At 37.9% G+C, this 15,551-nt stretch overlaps 1 protein-coding gene across 15 annotated transcripts in view; it reads right to left on the bottom strand.

Moving 5' to 3' along the window:
- Nucleotides 1-1,059: 1,059 nt before the first annotated feature.
- LOC105747476 (S-formylglutathione hydrolase-like) overlaps nt 1,060-15,551 on the bottom strand; it is a 110,193-nt gene continuing 95,701 nt past the window's right edge. For 10 of the 15 annotated variants that reach the window (XM_071208302.1, XM_071208306.1, XM_071208303.1 and 7 more), the window contains 4 exons: nt 10,715-10,834; nt 8,348-8,446; nt 6,740-6,907; nt 1,060-1,220 (listed from right to left, as the gene is read on the bottom strand). In XM_071208302.1, coding sequence (XP_071064403.1) covers nt 1,140-1,220; nt 6,740-6,907; nt 8,348-8,446; nt 10,715-10,789 — 423 coding nt within the window. In that variant the 5' untranslated portion in view covers nt 10,790-10,834 and the 3' untranslated portion in view covers nt 1,060-1,139. Of the gene's footprint in view, nt 1,221-6,739; nt 6,908-8,347; nt 8,447-10,714; nt 10,835-15,551 lie in introns of those variants that run through there. The other 5 variants (XR_009180728.2, XR_009180729.2, XR_011645863.1 and 2 more) reach the window with 2 other exon arrangements.

Below are 15,551 nucleotides of genomic sequence, written 5' to 3'. Positions count from 1 at the left end.
AGCTCTACTAGTTACGATCCTCTGGCTGACTTTGAGGGACACAATGATCTTAGGATAACACAAGTGTTTTTCTTTAAAGGGATTTACCACAAGAGGAAAAAGCTCACGTGGTAAAAGCGCTTCCTCATCACAGGGCGCTCGGCTGCTTAGACTGGAGCGTCTTGTGTGGAAGGTTGTCTGCGAGGCTCACCACAGAGCTCAATCCTGATCACTCATATTTAATATAGTGCTAATTTTCAGTATTTGTAATTTTGAGTACTATCTCTAATTAAATATGCATTCTCACTGAATATTTAAAATGTACCTTTGTGCTAACAGAAGAACTTTTGAAACAACCAGGCTTCACCTATCACCATGTTCTAAAAGTTTGTCCATTAAGCTTTTATTTTTTTATTAAGTTCTTAAAGGAACACAATTTGGTATATACAAAGAGACTAATTACTTTTTTGGTGTGTCACCAAGCTAAATTTTTGCATGTGATATGAGAAAGTATTTGAGTTTATGGTAACATGAGATTGACAGGTTTCCTTATCTAGCTATTTCCAACTTGACTCTTTCCTTAATTGTTAAGAGGCTTAACATACCCCCAAACCAATGTCAAACCTCTAAATAGTTAAGAAGAATCATGGGACTCGTTTAGGAAATCTGGCTCCTCATAAAACAGCTGCGGAACGATGGGGAATTCACTGAACGTTCCTGAGTCTGCTTCTTGAGTCAGCAACTAATGAAGTTACTAAACACCCAGGAGAAGCCGAGCCCTGGCTGGCATCAGAGCCGCCATGTTGAACAGGACAGGCCAGACCCTGCCTCCCAGCCTTGGCGTCCACAGGGGGAGGCGCTTGGGCGGCGCCGTGGACCCCCTGCCCAGCACATCCGCCTGTGATCTGAACGGGATGATTTTCAGATTCCTAGGCCTGAAGTCAAAATAACAAGGATTTCCAAAAGACGTCCACAAAGCTGTATAGTAGTAAGGGTTTCCCATGTCAACTCTGGTAAAATAAGTTTAAAAATCAGAAGTAGGTTTCATATATTTCCCCAGAAAGTGATTCAGCCATAGAATAGAACTAAGCCTTTTATTCCTGCAATTCTGTTTATTACAACTTTCATAACTCTGAAGAGATTCGACCAGCTGAAGTTTTTCATGCGTTCAGGTATTTTGCATGATGTCTGATGTGATCAGTGATAAAGGCTGCAATGAAGTAGTAGCTGTGATCGTAACCCTGGAAGACAAAGACAGAGTGCATTAGAATTTATCTACTATTTTAAAACATTACTATTAGGGACACTCAATAAGTTTCTTGTGTCACTTAGTTTGCTTTTAAATAGACATATTGAGTGAAATAAGCTGGACACAAGAGGACAAATATCGTATGAGGAAAAACATAACGAGAAATACAACAAAGCAGGGAGCAGAGGTGGCTTAAGTGGTTAGGCTCCTCCCTCCCACATCGAAGGTCCCGGGTTCGGTTCCAGTGCCTCCTAAAGAAACAAAGACAATGAACAGACACACCAAGTGCAAACAACAAGGGGGTGGGGAGAGATAAATAAAATAAACCTAAAAAAAAAATCTACACCAACTTGTTTTTAAATGCTGCCATTAGGATGCAAAGAAAAGAAATATTCAAAGTAGACATGTTGTCACATCTACAGGGAATGAAAGAATCAAAGAGGATTTAGAGAGTTAGAAACATGGACAAGACGTTTCAATTCACAAAAGAAGCACACTCGTGTCAGTAGGATAGTGACTATTAAAATACAAAATAAGCATACATTAACAAGAGAGATAACATGAAGATGCTCAAATGCCCTAGATTTACACCAAACCATTAAATATAGAGGAGATCATAGTGTGGGAAGCAAAAAACAAGCATGGTAAGCCATGTCAAGAATTCTAACTCCTATCTAGTAAAAGCATCTCGCATTTTTATTTTAGGAGAAAGGAATAGTTAATTAACCCCCGGAACCCCTTAGCAATATAACAAATTTGGTAAAAAGTCAGTAAGCTCATTTATACTCCCCCCTCCTCCCAAGAAACACAGAGAACTGAGCTAAAACAGACCTCAAGTGTCTGATCAATTATATGTACCCTATAAGTAGGCAGAGAGGTAATCCCTTCCCTGGGTGACTATGACACCTCCTCTGAGTACAAGACAGACAAGAGTTTTCAAAAGGAAAAAGAAAAAAAGTTAAGGTCCAAAGAGCTTTCTAAGGGTATTAAACACAAGGCAATCTTTCTGGGAGCATGAATCTCTCCAACGAAAGTTAGAATACAAGGTGGATGAAAATAACTGAGACAGAAAAAGTCTAAGAAACACTTTTCTTACTTTCACCTTAATCTAACAAATGGTCGCTGATGGGGGTGGGGTGGGGTAGATAGAGCCAAGGAGGTTTTTCTCTAAGTTCTTCAGATGTAAAAACAGGCAATATAAAAATACCACCTGGGTTTCAGGAAACAAGACCATTTCCTAAGGTGTTTGATAAATTAATAAATGTTCTCAGTCTCTTACTTCCAGAGAGGCATCCAATACCTATCTTGGGAACAGCAGTGCAGAAAGTCACCAAAGCCATTTGAGAGCAATCAGCCTTCTGGTTTCCCAGGCTCAACCATGGAAGCGAATCAGACAAGAGTGTTGTCAAGAGTGAGGCTGAGCCTTGACATTATTTAGTTTCGCATCTTTCAATGATCAGGCAAGTAGAAAAATCATCTTACTTGGGTTGCAGTTGATTAGGAAAATTTAGAGCTAAAGGACACTTTCCTATATAAAGAAAGAAACTTAAAGAAAAGCATTTCCCACCCATGTAATTCTTGACTTGTTAAGAGGTTCAACAGGCCCATGATTTTCAGGACACAAAACTTGTGAAATACAGTACCAAGAAGTACCTGCCATTTTCACACACCAATAGATGGGTTTGATTGAAAACAGACACTGATGCAGGAAAACTGATGCCTCAAGTATTTGCATGAGAAAAGCTCTCATGTGAACATGTATGCTTAGTCTCACGTGTTAAGAGCTTTGCATGGTCTCAGGGAGATGTTGAGTAGCTGCCATTGTTTTACTATTATTATCACTATTGTCACATTTATCAGAAAAGTCCTAGGGAAAACTGAGTGACAACTCTGAGCTGTCAGGGATATATTGCAATATAACAGTGTATTTCATTTGAAAATCCAAAGGAAATCAAGATCCAACTTTGTGAGAAAATAGAAAATGCCTGTCATGAAAGGCCAAGAGGAATTTCTAAAATGTTAATAAGAAGGCAACAGGATACATGTGAACTATTGGCATTCTGAGAACTAGAAGATGCTGAAGTTAAGCAATTAGAGAGAAACTGTGTCACCTTGGACTAGTTCCAAGTTCTGTTTATTAATCTTTCATTGCATTACCTGCTATGTTACAGCTTGTGCAATTGCCTATAAGACACGTGAAGAGGTCTTTCCCTCCTCTACCTCACACTTCACAAAGAAAAATCTTTGGTAGCAAGACTCTGACTCTTGGAGTATAAAAATAAATGAACACATTCTCTCACTCTTCACTCCACTCTCAAAACGCAGCTATGCTTTAGCAGCTATGCTGGGCAGTTTTTTCTACAGTTGGCAGATCCAACTAGAAAAGCTCAGATGTGACACCCCAGGTTATTAAGTCTGTTAGGGTAAAGAGAAAAAGATTATTGAAGGGTCTGGACTTGCTTCTTTAAGAAACACTGAGAGTCTCTGTGCTGGGTCACCAGGCTAAGCAGAGTGAGGCATCCCTGCAATTCTGGAGTTCTCGGTCACATTTTCTCTAATGGGCAGGCACAGAGGCCAAAAGAGCCTCTGACTTGGGAAACAGACCTGGCCAGTGGATAGGGCATCCGCCTACCACATGGGACGTCCCCGGTTCAAACCCTGGGCCTCCGTGACCCGTGTGGAGCTGTCCCACATACAGTGCTGATGTGCGCAAGGAGTGCCGTGCCACGCAGGGGTGTCCCCTGCATAGGGGAGTCAGTCCCATGCGTAAGGAGTGTACCCTGTAAGGAGAGCCACCCAGTGTGAAAGAAAATGCAGCCTGCCCAGGAATGGCGCCGCACATACGGAGAGCTGACACAGCAAGATGATGCAACAAAAAGAAACACAGATTCCCGGTGCCACTGATAAGGATAGAAGCAGTCACAGAAGAACACACAACAAATGGACACAGAGAGCAGACAACTGGGGGGGGGGGGGTTGAAGGGGAGAGAAATAAAAAATAAGTCTTTAAAAAAAAAAAGAGCCGCTGACTCTTCAAAACCAGCCTGTGACTTGAGGAGGGGGTGAGAGCCGTGCTTCCTATAACCTCCAAAAGGGGATGTAGTTTCTGGAATTGTCTCAGGTAACTGAATTTTAGGCACTAACATGGTTTCCTGACTATGCAACTTCAAAAAACTAAAAGTAAGACACTCTGGGTCTTTCCTTTTCAGACTCAGACTTGATCCTTCCTATACCAGCTCTCAAAATTCTGCCTTAGTGCTTTTTCAATTTGGAGCTACTGAAGCCAAAACAGAAAAAGACATATTATAGGAGGTCACAAACCAAATAACTATCCCCGTGCAATAACGCTTCCTCTCCCACAGCCTTTGTTGTTGTTTTGACAGCTGACAGAGCATGAATATGAACTGTCAGCATTTAATACCATGACAAAGAAGTAAAGGACAGGAACTGGGTAAACACGCACAGGGTCTTATTGATTTGCTGTTTTCCTTGTCAGATCACTATTACTTATATGGACCCTAATATTTTCAACTTATTTTCTTTTTCACAGGTCCTATTTCATAAATACATAGAGCATCAAGTTATATTGTTTTTATAATCAAACAATAAAGCAGATGATAAAACTCTCAGACCTTAGATAGTCTGAGGTCAGTGGAAGCGGACTTAAAAATCTGCAAGGAGCCACTGCAGTCACTGCCCAAAGAGGTCCACTCAGTTACCTCGAACCTAAACAAAATCTGCTTCAACTGTGTAGTTCACTCTTAACCCAAATTTCCTGGCAGGAAAGTGAATGGGAAATTATGCCTGCCCTGAAGATGGTGACTCTGGTGATCTCAGTACTTGTTAATTTTTTAGAGGAACTGGATGTTTTGTCTTGACCCCTGGTTAGGTAAAGCCAACTAAGTATGTTACTTGCTTGGGATATGGGCATTTTAGAAATAAATAAGTCAATTTTTCCCCCTAGAAGCATTTCACCAGTGTTCTTGACTCCTAAGCTGTTTTCACAACAAACTCCAGAGATTTTGAGTCTTTGTTGGCAGGCTGAAACTTTTCTATAGTAATAACAGAATTTCCTGGCACAGTCTCAGGGAAAGCAGAAGAGGCATCCAACACAGCTAATGCCAAGAAGGTAAAGTCATTTGGGAAAAAACCATGGGTTTGGTATGTTACCTATTGCTACAATTAATAGTTAATGCACTACTGTATTTATAATCAATTGGTATTGAGTTCTCAAGAATAGATCTTTTAAATGTGTAATTATGATGGTAAATATTTTTAAAAATCTAAAAACTTTCTACTCCTTAAGGATGGATGCCGAGAGACAATAAGGCAGCCGTGGTTGTTGACGTCTCCCCATGTGACACGCACAACGTCCACCTGTTCACAGCATCCCCAGGAGCAGGGGGGCCGCTCAGCTCTGCTGCCTAAGTTAGACAGCAGCGAGCTGGGCACGAGTTCTCCTGGAGCTTGCTCTAACGCCACACTCCTCAGCGGCACGACGTCGCCTTGTCTGAGGACAGCCAGACGACAGCAGGACAGTGTTCACACTCAGATGACTGGGCTCCAGCCTGGTTCCACCAAATACTAGTAGTGTGCGCTGAGAAAAACAGCTGCGCCTGCTGCCTCATCCAGGCAGGTGGGGAGGGGAAGGGGTCCTCACTGGGCTGCAGAAGGACACACTGAGCTAATGCTTGGAAACACTTTGCCAGCTGTAATGTACCATATTACCACACCGATCTAGCTTCATTTAGATGCTTATGCATGTCCCTTCAACCAAATAAGAATGTTTTAAAAAATCACAATCAAGTCTAACTTTTTAGTGTTCATTTTTCATCCTGAAATAAAAGTTCTTGTTAATACTATGTTCCAAATCTTATAATTTTTTAAGAATAAAAGCAGAATTTTTAAAATTACAAGTGTAGTAGCATAAATAGGTGAGTAGTTGATAGTCCAAAAGTATTTAGTCAAGGAAAATTTGCAAGTCACCTGAAATTCAGTAATTATTCTTAAACAACCAGAAATACAAAGTATCACAATGGACAGATAAACATACAAGTCAAAAATTATAAGATGCATGTGCGTGTGACAAGCAACAATTTGTGTATATGAAGCAAAGAGTAATTAAGGCAGAGGCTTGTCCTCTTTATCCTTCTGCAGCAATGGCTGTGGGTGTAAAGAAAGATATATCTAGTAATATTGGAAAATTAAGATCCATTTAAGCACTTGAACTTCTTGTTATTTACCAGTTTTTGACCTGAGGAAATTATAGTTTTCACTCTCAAAAGCATTCCTATTTCTATCATTTGGTCTTTGATATATCAGTTTGCTAAGAAGGGTTCTGCTATAAAAGTGTCCTGACATAATTAAACACTATCTAATTACAGCTAACTTTTTAATTAAAAAAATTTTTTTTACAGGTGAAGTTTTAAATTCTAAAATAGATAATACTAAGGAGACATACTTTTCTGAAGTTACATTATATCAAATAAGATTTGGTTTCTTAGTACTTGCCTCTTGCGATCTAAAAACAACAGGGATTTTCTTTTCTGTGCAGGCAGCTATGAAGTTATCAGGAAGTAACTGTCCATCTGAAAGGAACTGGTCATCCTTTCCTTGATCAATTAGTATGTCCAGCTGAGAGCCTGGATCAGCCTTCACAAGATGGGTAGCATCATAAGCCTGTACAAAGAGCAGGGACACTGAAAAAAATGACTAGAAAAGTATTATACAGAATGCGCTATACTAGAACCAAATAGAAACTTAGTCATTTCAGCCCTAAGAGTCTGATTAAATCTGAAATGTGCTTTTAAGTTGGCTTAAAATCTGGCTTGTCTGGTTTTCATTTACAAGGCCTTCAGAAATCCAGTTCCCAACTTTAGCCTCCTCTCAAATCACGAAGTCCTGGACCAGTGGTAAGACTCTTCTATCTAAGCATCAATAGTGTAGAATCAATTTTTCTAAACCTTTATTGTTTTTAATCTCCTCTTAAGTCCAAAAAAACTTTATTTTTTTATATCTTTCAAAATCTCTTTACAAATTGACTATTTCTTCTAACTATATTATCTTTTTCCATTTCAGATAGTTTTTTTTTGTTTTGTTTTTTATCTCTTCTCTTTGGTTATAATTCTAGACAGAAGTACATTTAGCTCCTCCTCCTGCTGTATATTGAACAGCACCAAACCTCTACCCTCTCCATTAGCTTTCAGAGAGACCGGATTGGAATAATCTCAGTCATATCAATGCATCCTCCTACTTATTGTCTGAGGAGCTGCCACTTGTTATATCCTATTTTACCAACTATATATAATTATTCTTGTTCACTCATATATACTCACTACCACAAGTTTTATGCATTGACCAATACTAACAAAAATGAAAAGACTCCCCCAGCTAAGTATCATGCCTTTTAAAAGACTTACTTGCTTTAATCTTAAAGGAGGGAGGAAGGTGACCTATAAAGTCTGCCTAGTTCCTAAGTCTATGATTTCATAATTCTGCATGGTCTCTCTATTCCAGTAGTAAATTAGGTAATAGCCTAAACACAGCATAATTAAGATCATAAAATCTACTGCTTCTTGGGGATAAATTATATAAGATTCCTTTTTAGCTTAATTGTGCCTCTACCTTCCAACCCAGCCCAATTGATTGGTATTTTACTCAACTCGTCCATGAGACCACAAACCCTTGGTGGATGTGAAAGCGTCTTTTCTTCTTGACAAAAGATTTCAGAACCCAGAAGAGACTCTACGCATGAAGACTCAAAACATGGATGTAATGCATCCTCAGTTCTCAAAGTACCCAATTCTAACTGCTTTTAGGATTCTTCCAATTTAATAAAAACCTAAGCCTAAACAAAACCCTGATCTAATGACTAAAGGATTAATCCTTCAATTTGTTAGACTTTCAACAATAGAAGTACATGTGTGAATGATTCTGAATACACAAGTATAACAGATATAAAGACAAAGTGTCACTCAAGTATTTTCTGCTTAATAGGTACACGATACATTCATTTGCAAAATATTAAACCTCTGGTGGAATATGTCTGTGATGTGTGTAACTTTTTAACAAATTTGAATACTTAAGAGTATTAATATATAAGAAACATCCAATACCTACCTTCCATTTACTTTCATCTGATCCCAAATATCCAGTAAAGGCTTTTTTGCCCCAAGGACAGAGCACTGGGTTGCAAATTGGAGCAAATGCTGACACAGACTTCAGAAACAAAGGAAATTTAAAAACAAATATTTTGTTATTTACCTCTAAATCAAATATAAAAAGACATTTTCAACTTGCCTGAAAACTGTGATTTGCCATGAAAACCCTTGTGAATATTTTCCTTTTGATATATTGTGGACTTAAGATTGTAGGGCACTCCATAATGTCATATCCTTTGTGTGTTTTGTTAAAAGAACTAGTAAATAGTAGGTGCTAAAGAATTCATCAATGTACAAACAGAAGTTTATGTTCAGAGTTTTTACCCCTTTATTCCATTAAAAATTGATGTGTATTATGAAAAAGTTCACGCCTGCCTTACTTAGGAGCGCATCATTAAACCTGAGGCGTAGCTCCCTGTACCAGTGCCCAGGAAGCGCTGAGCCCTGGCCTTAAGCATGCCATAGCTTTGAATAGAATTGTGTTCCACAATGTTTTTTTCAGTGGCTACGGTACAAAGAAGGGCTCTCAGCTTGAGCGCTTAGAGTGTATATATTTAAAACTGTTCAATGTCTAATAGAGCTTTTCCCCTTTAATGCTTTGTTCTTTTAAAAGAAATTTTGTGGCAACATGTAACATAAAATTTGTGATTTTGACCATTTTTAAGTGAACAATTCAGTGGCACTAATTGCTTTCACAGTTTTATGCTACTATCACCACCATCCATTATCAACACTTTTCCATCATCCCAGACAGAAAACTCTGTACCCATTACACAATAACTCCCCATTTCCCTCCTTCCAATCCCCTGGTAACTTCTAATCTACTTTGTCTCTATGAATTTTCTTATTCTAGGTATTTCATGTAAGTGGAACCATACAGTATTTATCCTTTTGTGTTTAGCTTATTTCACTCAGCTTAATATACTCAAAGTTCATCCATGTTGAAACATGTATCACTTTCTTCCTTTCTGTGACAGTAATATTCCATCACATGTATACAGAACATTTTGTGTATCCAGTCATGTGTCAGTGCACACTTGAGTTGTTTCCACCTTTTGGCTATTATGAATAATGCTTCTATGAACATTGATGCACAAATATCTATGAAGCCCTGCTTTCTATTCTTTTGGGTAAATACCTAGAAGCAGGATTGCTGTGTCACATGGTAATTCTATGCTTAATTTTCTGAAGAACTGAAGAACTCTTCTCCACAGCAGCCTCACCATTTTACACTCCCATATGCAACAGAAGAGAGCTCCAATTTTACCACATTTTTGCCTACATTTGCTATTTTGTTTTTCTTGTTTAATGGTACTCATCTTAGTTGGTGTAAGGTGGTATCTCATTGTGCTTTTTATCTTCATTTTCCTAATGATTAATATGTTGAGCATCTATCTTATACTTACTGGTTATTTATATATCTTCTTTGGGGAAATTTCTATTCAAATCCTTTGCTCATTTTTAAATGCCTTATGTACAAAAAAAAAAAAAAAAAGGGAAAAAATCCTTATTTTAAAAATCCACCATCATGTCATGACCAGTTCAATTTTATAGTAGCTTATGAAAGGTAAAATATTTGCCATCACAGCAAGAAACTGCTCTGAGAAATATTTTTATTCTCAGTGGCATAACTGATATGATAAAGAAAAAAAGTCATTTCTAAGGGAAGGAGATATTAAAGAGTAAACAAATCTTGAGGTCATTTATAGCCCTGTGATTTTAAAGACAAAAGCAAACTTAAGATGATCATTGCTTCAAAACTTCCTGTCTTGACTCTGACTGCATGTGCTTGGTACAGTGGGACACTCTTCACATGGTGGTATTCAGACATGGCTCATTAAAAGAAAAAACGAAGCTATGAAGCTTCAAATGAATTCAAATAAATGGGAAAGGTGGAGAGTGGCATTTTCCAATAAAATTACATTTCAATTTTCATAAGAGGTATTAAGGACAAAGAATTCTTTTGTCCTTTTACAAATCGCAAATATCTCCCTATATCTCAAAAAATCAAAATCAAATTTACAGAGGAATTTCTGATAAAAAAAAGATGGCTACTTCCATAACTTTAATCAAGAATAAGCACTAGAAAAAAAATAGAATGTCTTAAAACACCATAGTTAGAGTAGAATAAAATATAAGCTACATTTCATTATGCTTCTGATCCTGTAGCAAACACTGTGCTATGTTTGATAGCCCACCCCCCAAAATCCCTAATGCTAATTTCAGTCCTGATGCTGAAAAAAATAAATCCTAATTTCAATCTTTGAAAGTCCCTAGTATATTATCCAAGAAAAATATTTATCCCTAGAACCTGAGGTAATCTTACTTTGTATTTTCCTGGATTCTTCAAGGCACATATCAGAGCTCCATGGCCTCCCATGGAATGGCCAAAAATAGACATCCTTTGAGGGTCCACTGGGAAACTGGCATTTATGAGTTGAGGAAGCTAGGAAAATTTAATAGTATGAAAAAGATATGAGAAGTGAGTTTTAGAGTTTTTCAAAGTTATAAAATAATTGCACAGTTATTTCCAAATCACAGTCTTACAATGGATTGGATGCTGGGGAATGAGCAAAGCTGGACAAAGGAGTGTGGAAGAAACCGGACACTGCACTAAATGACTTTCCACCAGAGAGCCAAACAAAGCTTCCCATTTGAGAGTAACAACCGGAAAGATACAGATCAATATGTAAAATCTAGAAATAATCCACAGTCCCAAAGAAAAGAAGTCAACGGAATTTACCAAAAAAGTCAAGGAATGCAGTTAGAGTGGGGTACTACACATGTGAGCCAGCAGGGGGCGCTGCAACTCTGTTGAAACAAATCTGTTGCTTTTGGAGGTTTTCCTTTGCCTTTTTCTGGGGGTAAACTTATCTAATACAGCATGTTTAATATATTCAATATGTTTTTATTGGCAGATTTCATTCTGAACAAAAAACTCAGGAAGTTGAATGAACTGTGAGCTTTTGTTTAACGGCATTGCATTAAAGTTTCCATGCCTCCTTAGAGCCTGGTGTGAAATGTCAGGATATTGGGGCTTAATTTCCTGGCACCACTTTTCAGTTTAAATCCTTGTGCATCTTAAAAATACAAAATGCATGCTTGGGTGTTTGTTGTATGAATGTTAAGCAATCAACAGGATGACACACATTTGAACTTTGGTTTTGTAAATGACCACTTTAAATGTACATAAAATCATTGGAAACCATGACTATAATGCTACTAGTTTTCTGGTATTATGATGAAATATCTGAGAATTTAAAATGAATTCTTTAGGGTAATAATAAATCCACCAAGCAAGAGAGTGAGGAGCTTGCCTATTTTGCTGGCTTTGTTAGGACAGCATAATTATATTGGGGGACATGGAATTGTCTCAACTGATAGAGCATCCGCCTATCACATGGGAGGTCCAGGGTTCAAACCCAGGGCCTCCTGACCCATGCAGTGAGCTGGGCCACGTGCAGTGCTGCTGTGTGCAAGGAGTGCCGGGCCATGCAGGGGTGTCCCCTGTGTAGGGCACCCCCATGTGCAAGGAGGGTGCCCCATAAGGAGAGCCGCCCAGTGTGAAAAAAGTGCAACCTGCCCAGGAGTGGTGCTGCACACACGGAGAGCTGGTGCAGCAAGATGACACAACAAAGACACAGATTGCTGGTGCTGCTGACAAGAATGTAAGCAGACACAGAAGAGCACACAGCAAATGGACACAGAGAGCAGACAACAGGGATGAGGGAGGAGAGGAGAGAAATAAATAAAAAATAAATCTTAAAAAAATAATATTGGGGGTCATTAAAGTAGCTCTGGTTACATTGCCTATCTATTTTTTTCTTTCAAGTTATATTTAAATAATAAATCCAGTGAGCAGTCTGGATCAAGCCTTCAGGAAACTGAGCCTATTGAAGAACTGTCCTGGCTTTCCTCAATTTCTTATCTCTAAATTTCAAGAACCTCCTAACTTAATTCAGGGACAATTTTAACTTGCAGCTATAAGACAACATTAACCAATAGCAAAATGCTACCCTGTCTGCTTAAGTAGAAAAAGGAAACGCAAGAGAGGGGCATGAAAGCAGAACCTATGTGTGTATGTTGTTATGCGTGTATGAATCCATGAGCATGTAAGGAAGAGATTAGAAGAGACAAGGGGTAGGTAACTGAAGGTGTGGAAAAAATGAATACTGCTCCACTGTTTTAATACCATGTTTAATACCAAGACTTAATAGGTCTGTCTATAAAGTCTTAAAAAGTTTAGTATCAAGTAGTATACTGATGCAAAGTTAAAAATTTTGTTCTTTCTCAAAGCCTCTCAAGCCTCTCAAGTCATTAGTCTCTTTTAGTAAAAGTTTCCTGAATAATCAATATACAAAGAAAGTCTGTTTTATCAAAATAGCTTCTTGTGCTTTAACCTCATCATTTCCTCAGTGTTTGAAGAAGAAAGGGTCTTATCTCTTTTAAAGGAACATAATGTTCTAAAAACCAAATCCTGAAAAGTAGCTTTTTATTTCAAACTAATTGCAAGAGATTTGTTCTTTTGCCCTGAAAGAAAAAATAGTTGAGTTCATTTAATATAAGTTGAATGGAAGCTGTTTAAAAGTGTTATGAAACTAATAGGTTTTCTCTTTAACCCTCTGTTAGTTAAAGTTGTATGAGTAAAAGGTTAAAATGAATACTTAAGAGTGTATAAATTTACCAATATTTCAGCATAATATTAAAAAGAAGTACAATGTGGTTAGTTATGGTTTTAATTATTATAAAAAAGTATGTGTCATGGAAACAACCTCTTATCATAAAATAACAACACTATAGTATGCAGCAGTTCAAACATTGCTAGTTTGTTGCAAAAAGTTAATGTCCAGCTGTGTTGCTATCACTTTGTTTTAAAACTTGCTAAGATTTTCTTTAGTGTCTTCTTAGGTCAAGCCAGCCTGCATTTCTCTATCCATGGACAACCCAACAATAGACTTTTGCAGTGCTTTTTGGGGCTATGTGCATAGCCCAACCATCTCTCTTGGCATGGTAATAATAATCTGGCTGTGTAGAAAAAATCTGTGGCGAAAACCCTACTGATAATGTTACTAACCAGTAATCCTTTTTTCAAAATTAAAAGAAACATCAGAGACAATAGTATCTTTTCTTAAGAGCCTGAGCTAAGCAAACAATTGAGATAGGTTGCAAAGTCCCTGCTGCTCTATCAAATTCTTAAATGTTGTTTAGTTGGGTAAGATAAAACTATACTTTCTGCTGTAACTAATAAAGTACAATGTTTTCTCATGTTAATAACATTTATAATATTGTTCAAATACTAAAAATCTTTCATCCCTCATTTAGCTCAAATATTAAAACCACTGTATGTATTAATTGAGAAAAGTCCTTCACAGAAGTAGGAAACCTCCAGCAAGCTGCTTTAAATAATAATAAAAGGAAAGTAAATAGTGGACGTTAACTTAGCCTATGAATTGGATGTGGCAAGCACCAATATTGGCTTTGGGTGGCGTTTGTAGCAAAGGCAAATCTAAACAAGTACCCCTTGAGTCTTAATCACAATTCTGGAAGGAGGCCCAAAGTACAATATAAAAAAGCAATTGTGTGCAGCATAGGAGGTCCTGAGAAAAGTGAAAGACTTAACCCAATAGTGTCTGGTCACTCTGAAGACTGCCATCCCTATCCAGGGGTGGACTGCAAATACTAAAAGCAAGACAGAAATAATGGACAGTTTTAAATCATCCTCAGATCTATGAAAAAACATCTGAGATACCTGCTAGTAGTAACAGGTAACTGTCTGTCATGTCCCTGCCCACCCCACTAACATCCCTTTTAGGACTGTTAACGCAGATGCCTTTGTGAAGATCCAGGGCCCTACCACTAGAACCTGAGAAAAGGCAAGGTGGCTCCACTGAAAAGGCAAACATCATGAGTACCAAACCCTGTGGTGCCTAGCCCAGCAGTTCTGGCTGCCCGTTACTTGCCAACAGCTCATAGACATCCCCCATAACTTCCTTCATGCTTACTCCAATGACTGTCACATCAGATCCCTTCTGCTCTTGAGAGGAATGAGCCCCCAGATGCACTTTCCAAATCCGCCAGGGTGCAACACAACAAAAAAAAAACACCTGAACTGTATTCCTTACTTTACAAAAAAAGGGGGAAAAGTGGAAATATGGCCAGAGGATAAAATATTTCACTGAGACCTGTGGCAATTGCTGCCATGCATCACATTAACTTTACAAATCCTGGAACTGTGAACTTGCAGCTTGTGTCTCCCTGTGGACTTTGGGCCTATGTGCCCTGTCCTCATGCTATTGTGGCAGGAACTGTTAACATTACAAAGAAAAATGGATACCGGCCCCTCGGGCTAATGTTACTCACAGTCATAATTTGTGGAAAAATTTCTTAGAATTGCCCCTACTTATGAATGGTTGGGAAATATAAAAAAGACAAAACAGTATTTGACCCTTAATCAAACATATCATCTTAAAGCCTGTGTTAGAGATCCATTTGTTTTCATAACTGGTAAGGTAACTATTAAGAATGACTCGTTGCTTTATGAAAATGTGTCTTGTATACATGTCTACCAGAAAGTGTGTTGCAGGATAGAAAAACAATAGCGATGGCCAGAAGAAAAAAAGGCACCTGGATACCTGTGAGAATGATGCGGATTTGGCAATCATCTCCTGAAAAGTCAGTTATTGCTACATATGGTACAAGAATTCTTGAAATGGACTAAACACTTTATTGGACTGCTTATTATAAGCATTTTGGGACTGACTGGAATCATTACAGTTGCTGCTACTGCTATGGGAGCTTTATATGAAAACACAACAACAATACATGCATGATTGGCATAAAAATGCTAGTGATTTGTGGCATAGCCAAGAGCACATTGATGAGCAGTTAGATAATTGGGTTAATGATTTAGAATCAGCTGTCTGGCATATTGGAGATCAATTGTATAATTTAAACTTGTTAAGGGATTGAAATGTGATTGGAATGAAAACAAATTTGTATTACTCCTCTTGCTTATAATTCATCCAATATAGAATGGAAAAATATTAAAAATCATTTGTTAGGTCATAAAAGTAATATCTCTCTGAAAATAATTGAATTACAAAGAAAAATATTAGAAATGTCTCAAAATCAAATTCATGTAGCCAATAGTAAGGATATTTTCT

Source organism: Dasypus novemcinctus, chromosome 15 (assembly GCF_030445035.2).
Source record: "Dasypus novemcinctus isolate mDasNov1 chromosome 15, mDasNov1.1.hap2, whole genome shotgun sequence".
Taxonomy (NCBI): domain Eukaryota; kingdom Metazoa; phylum Chordata; class Mammalia; order Cingulata; family Dasypodidae; genus Dasypus; species Dasypus novemcinctus.
Note: the sequence above shows the minus strand (reverse complement) of the source record. Positions and strands in the feature narration are given on the sequence as shown.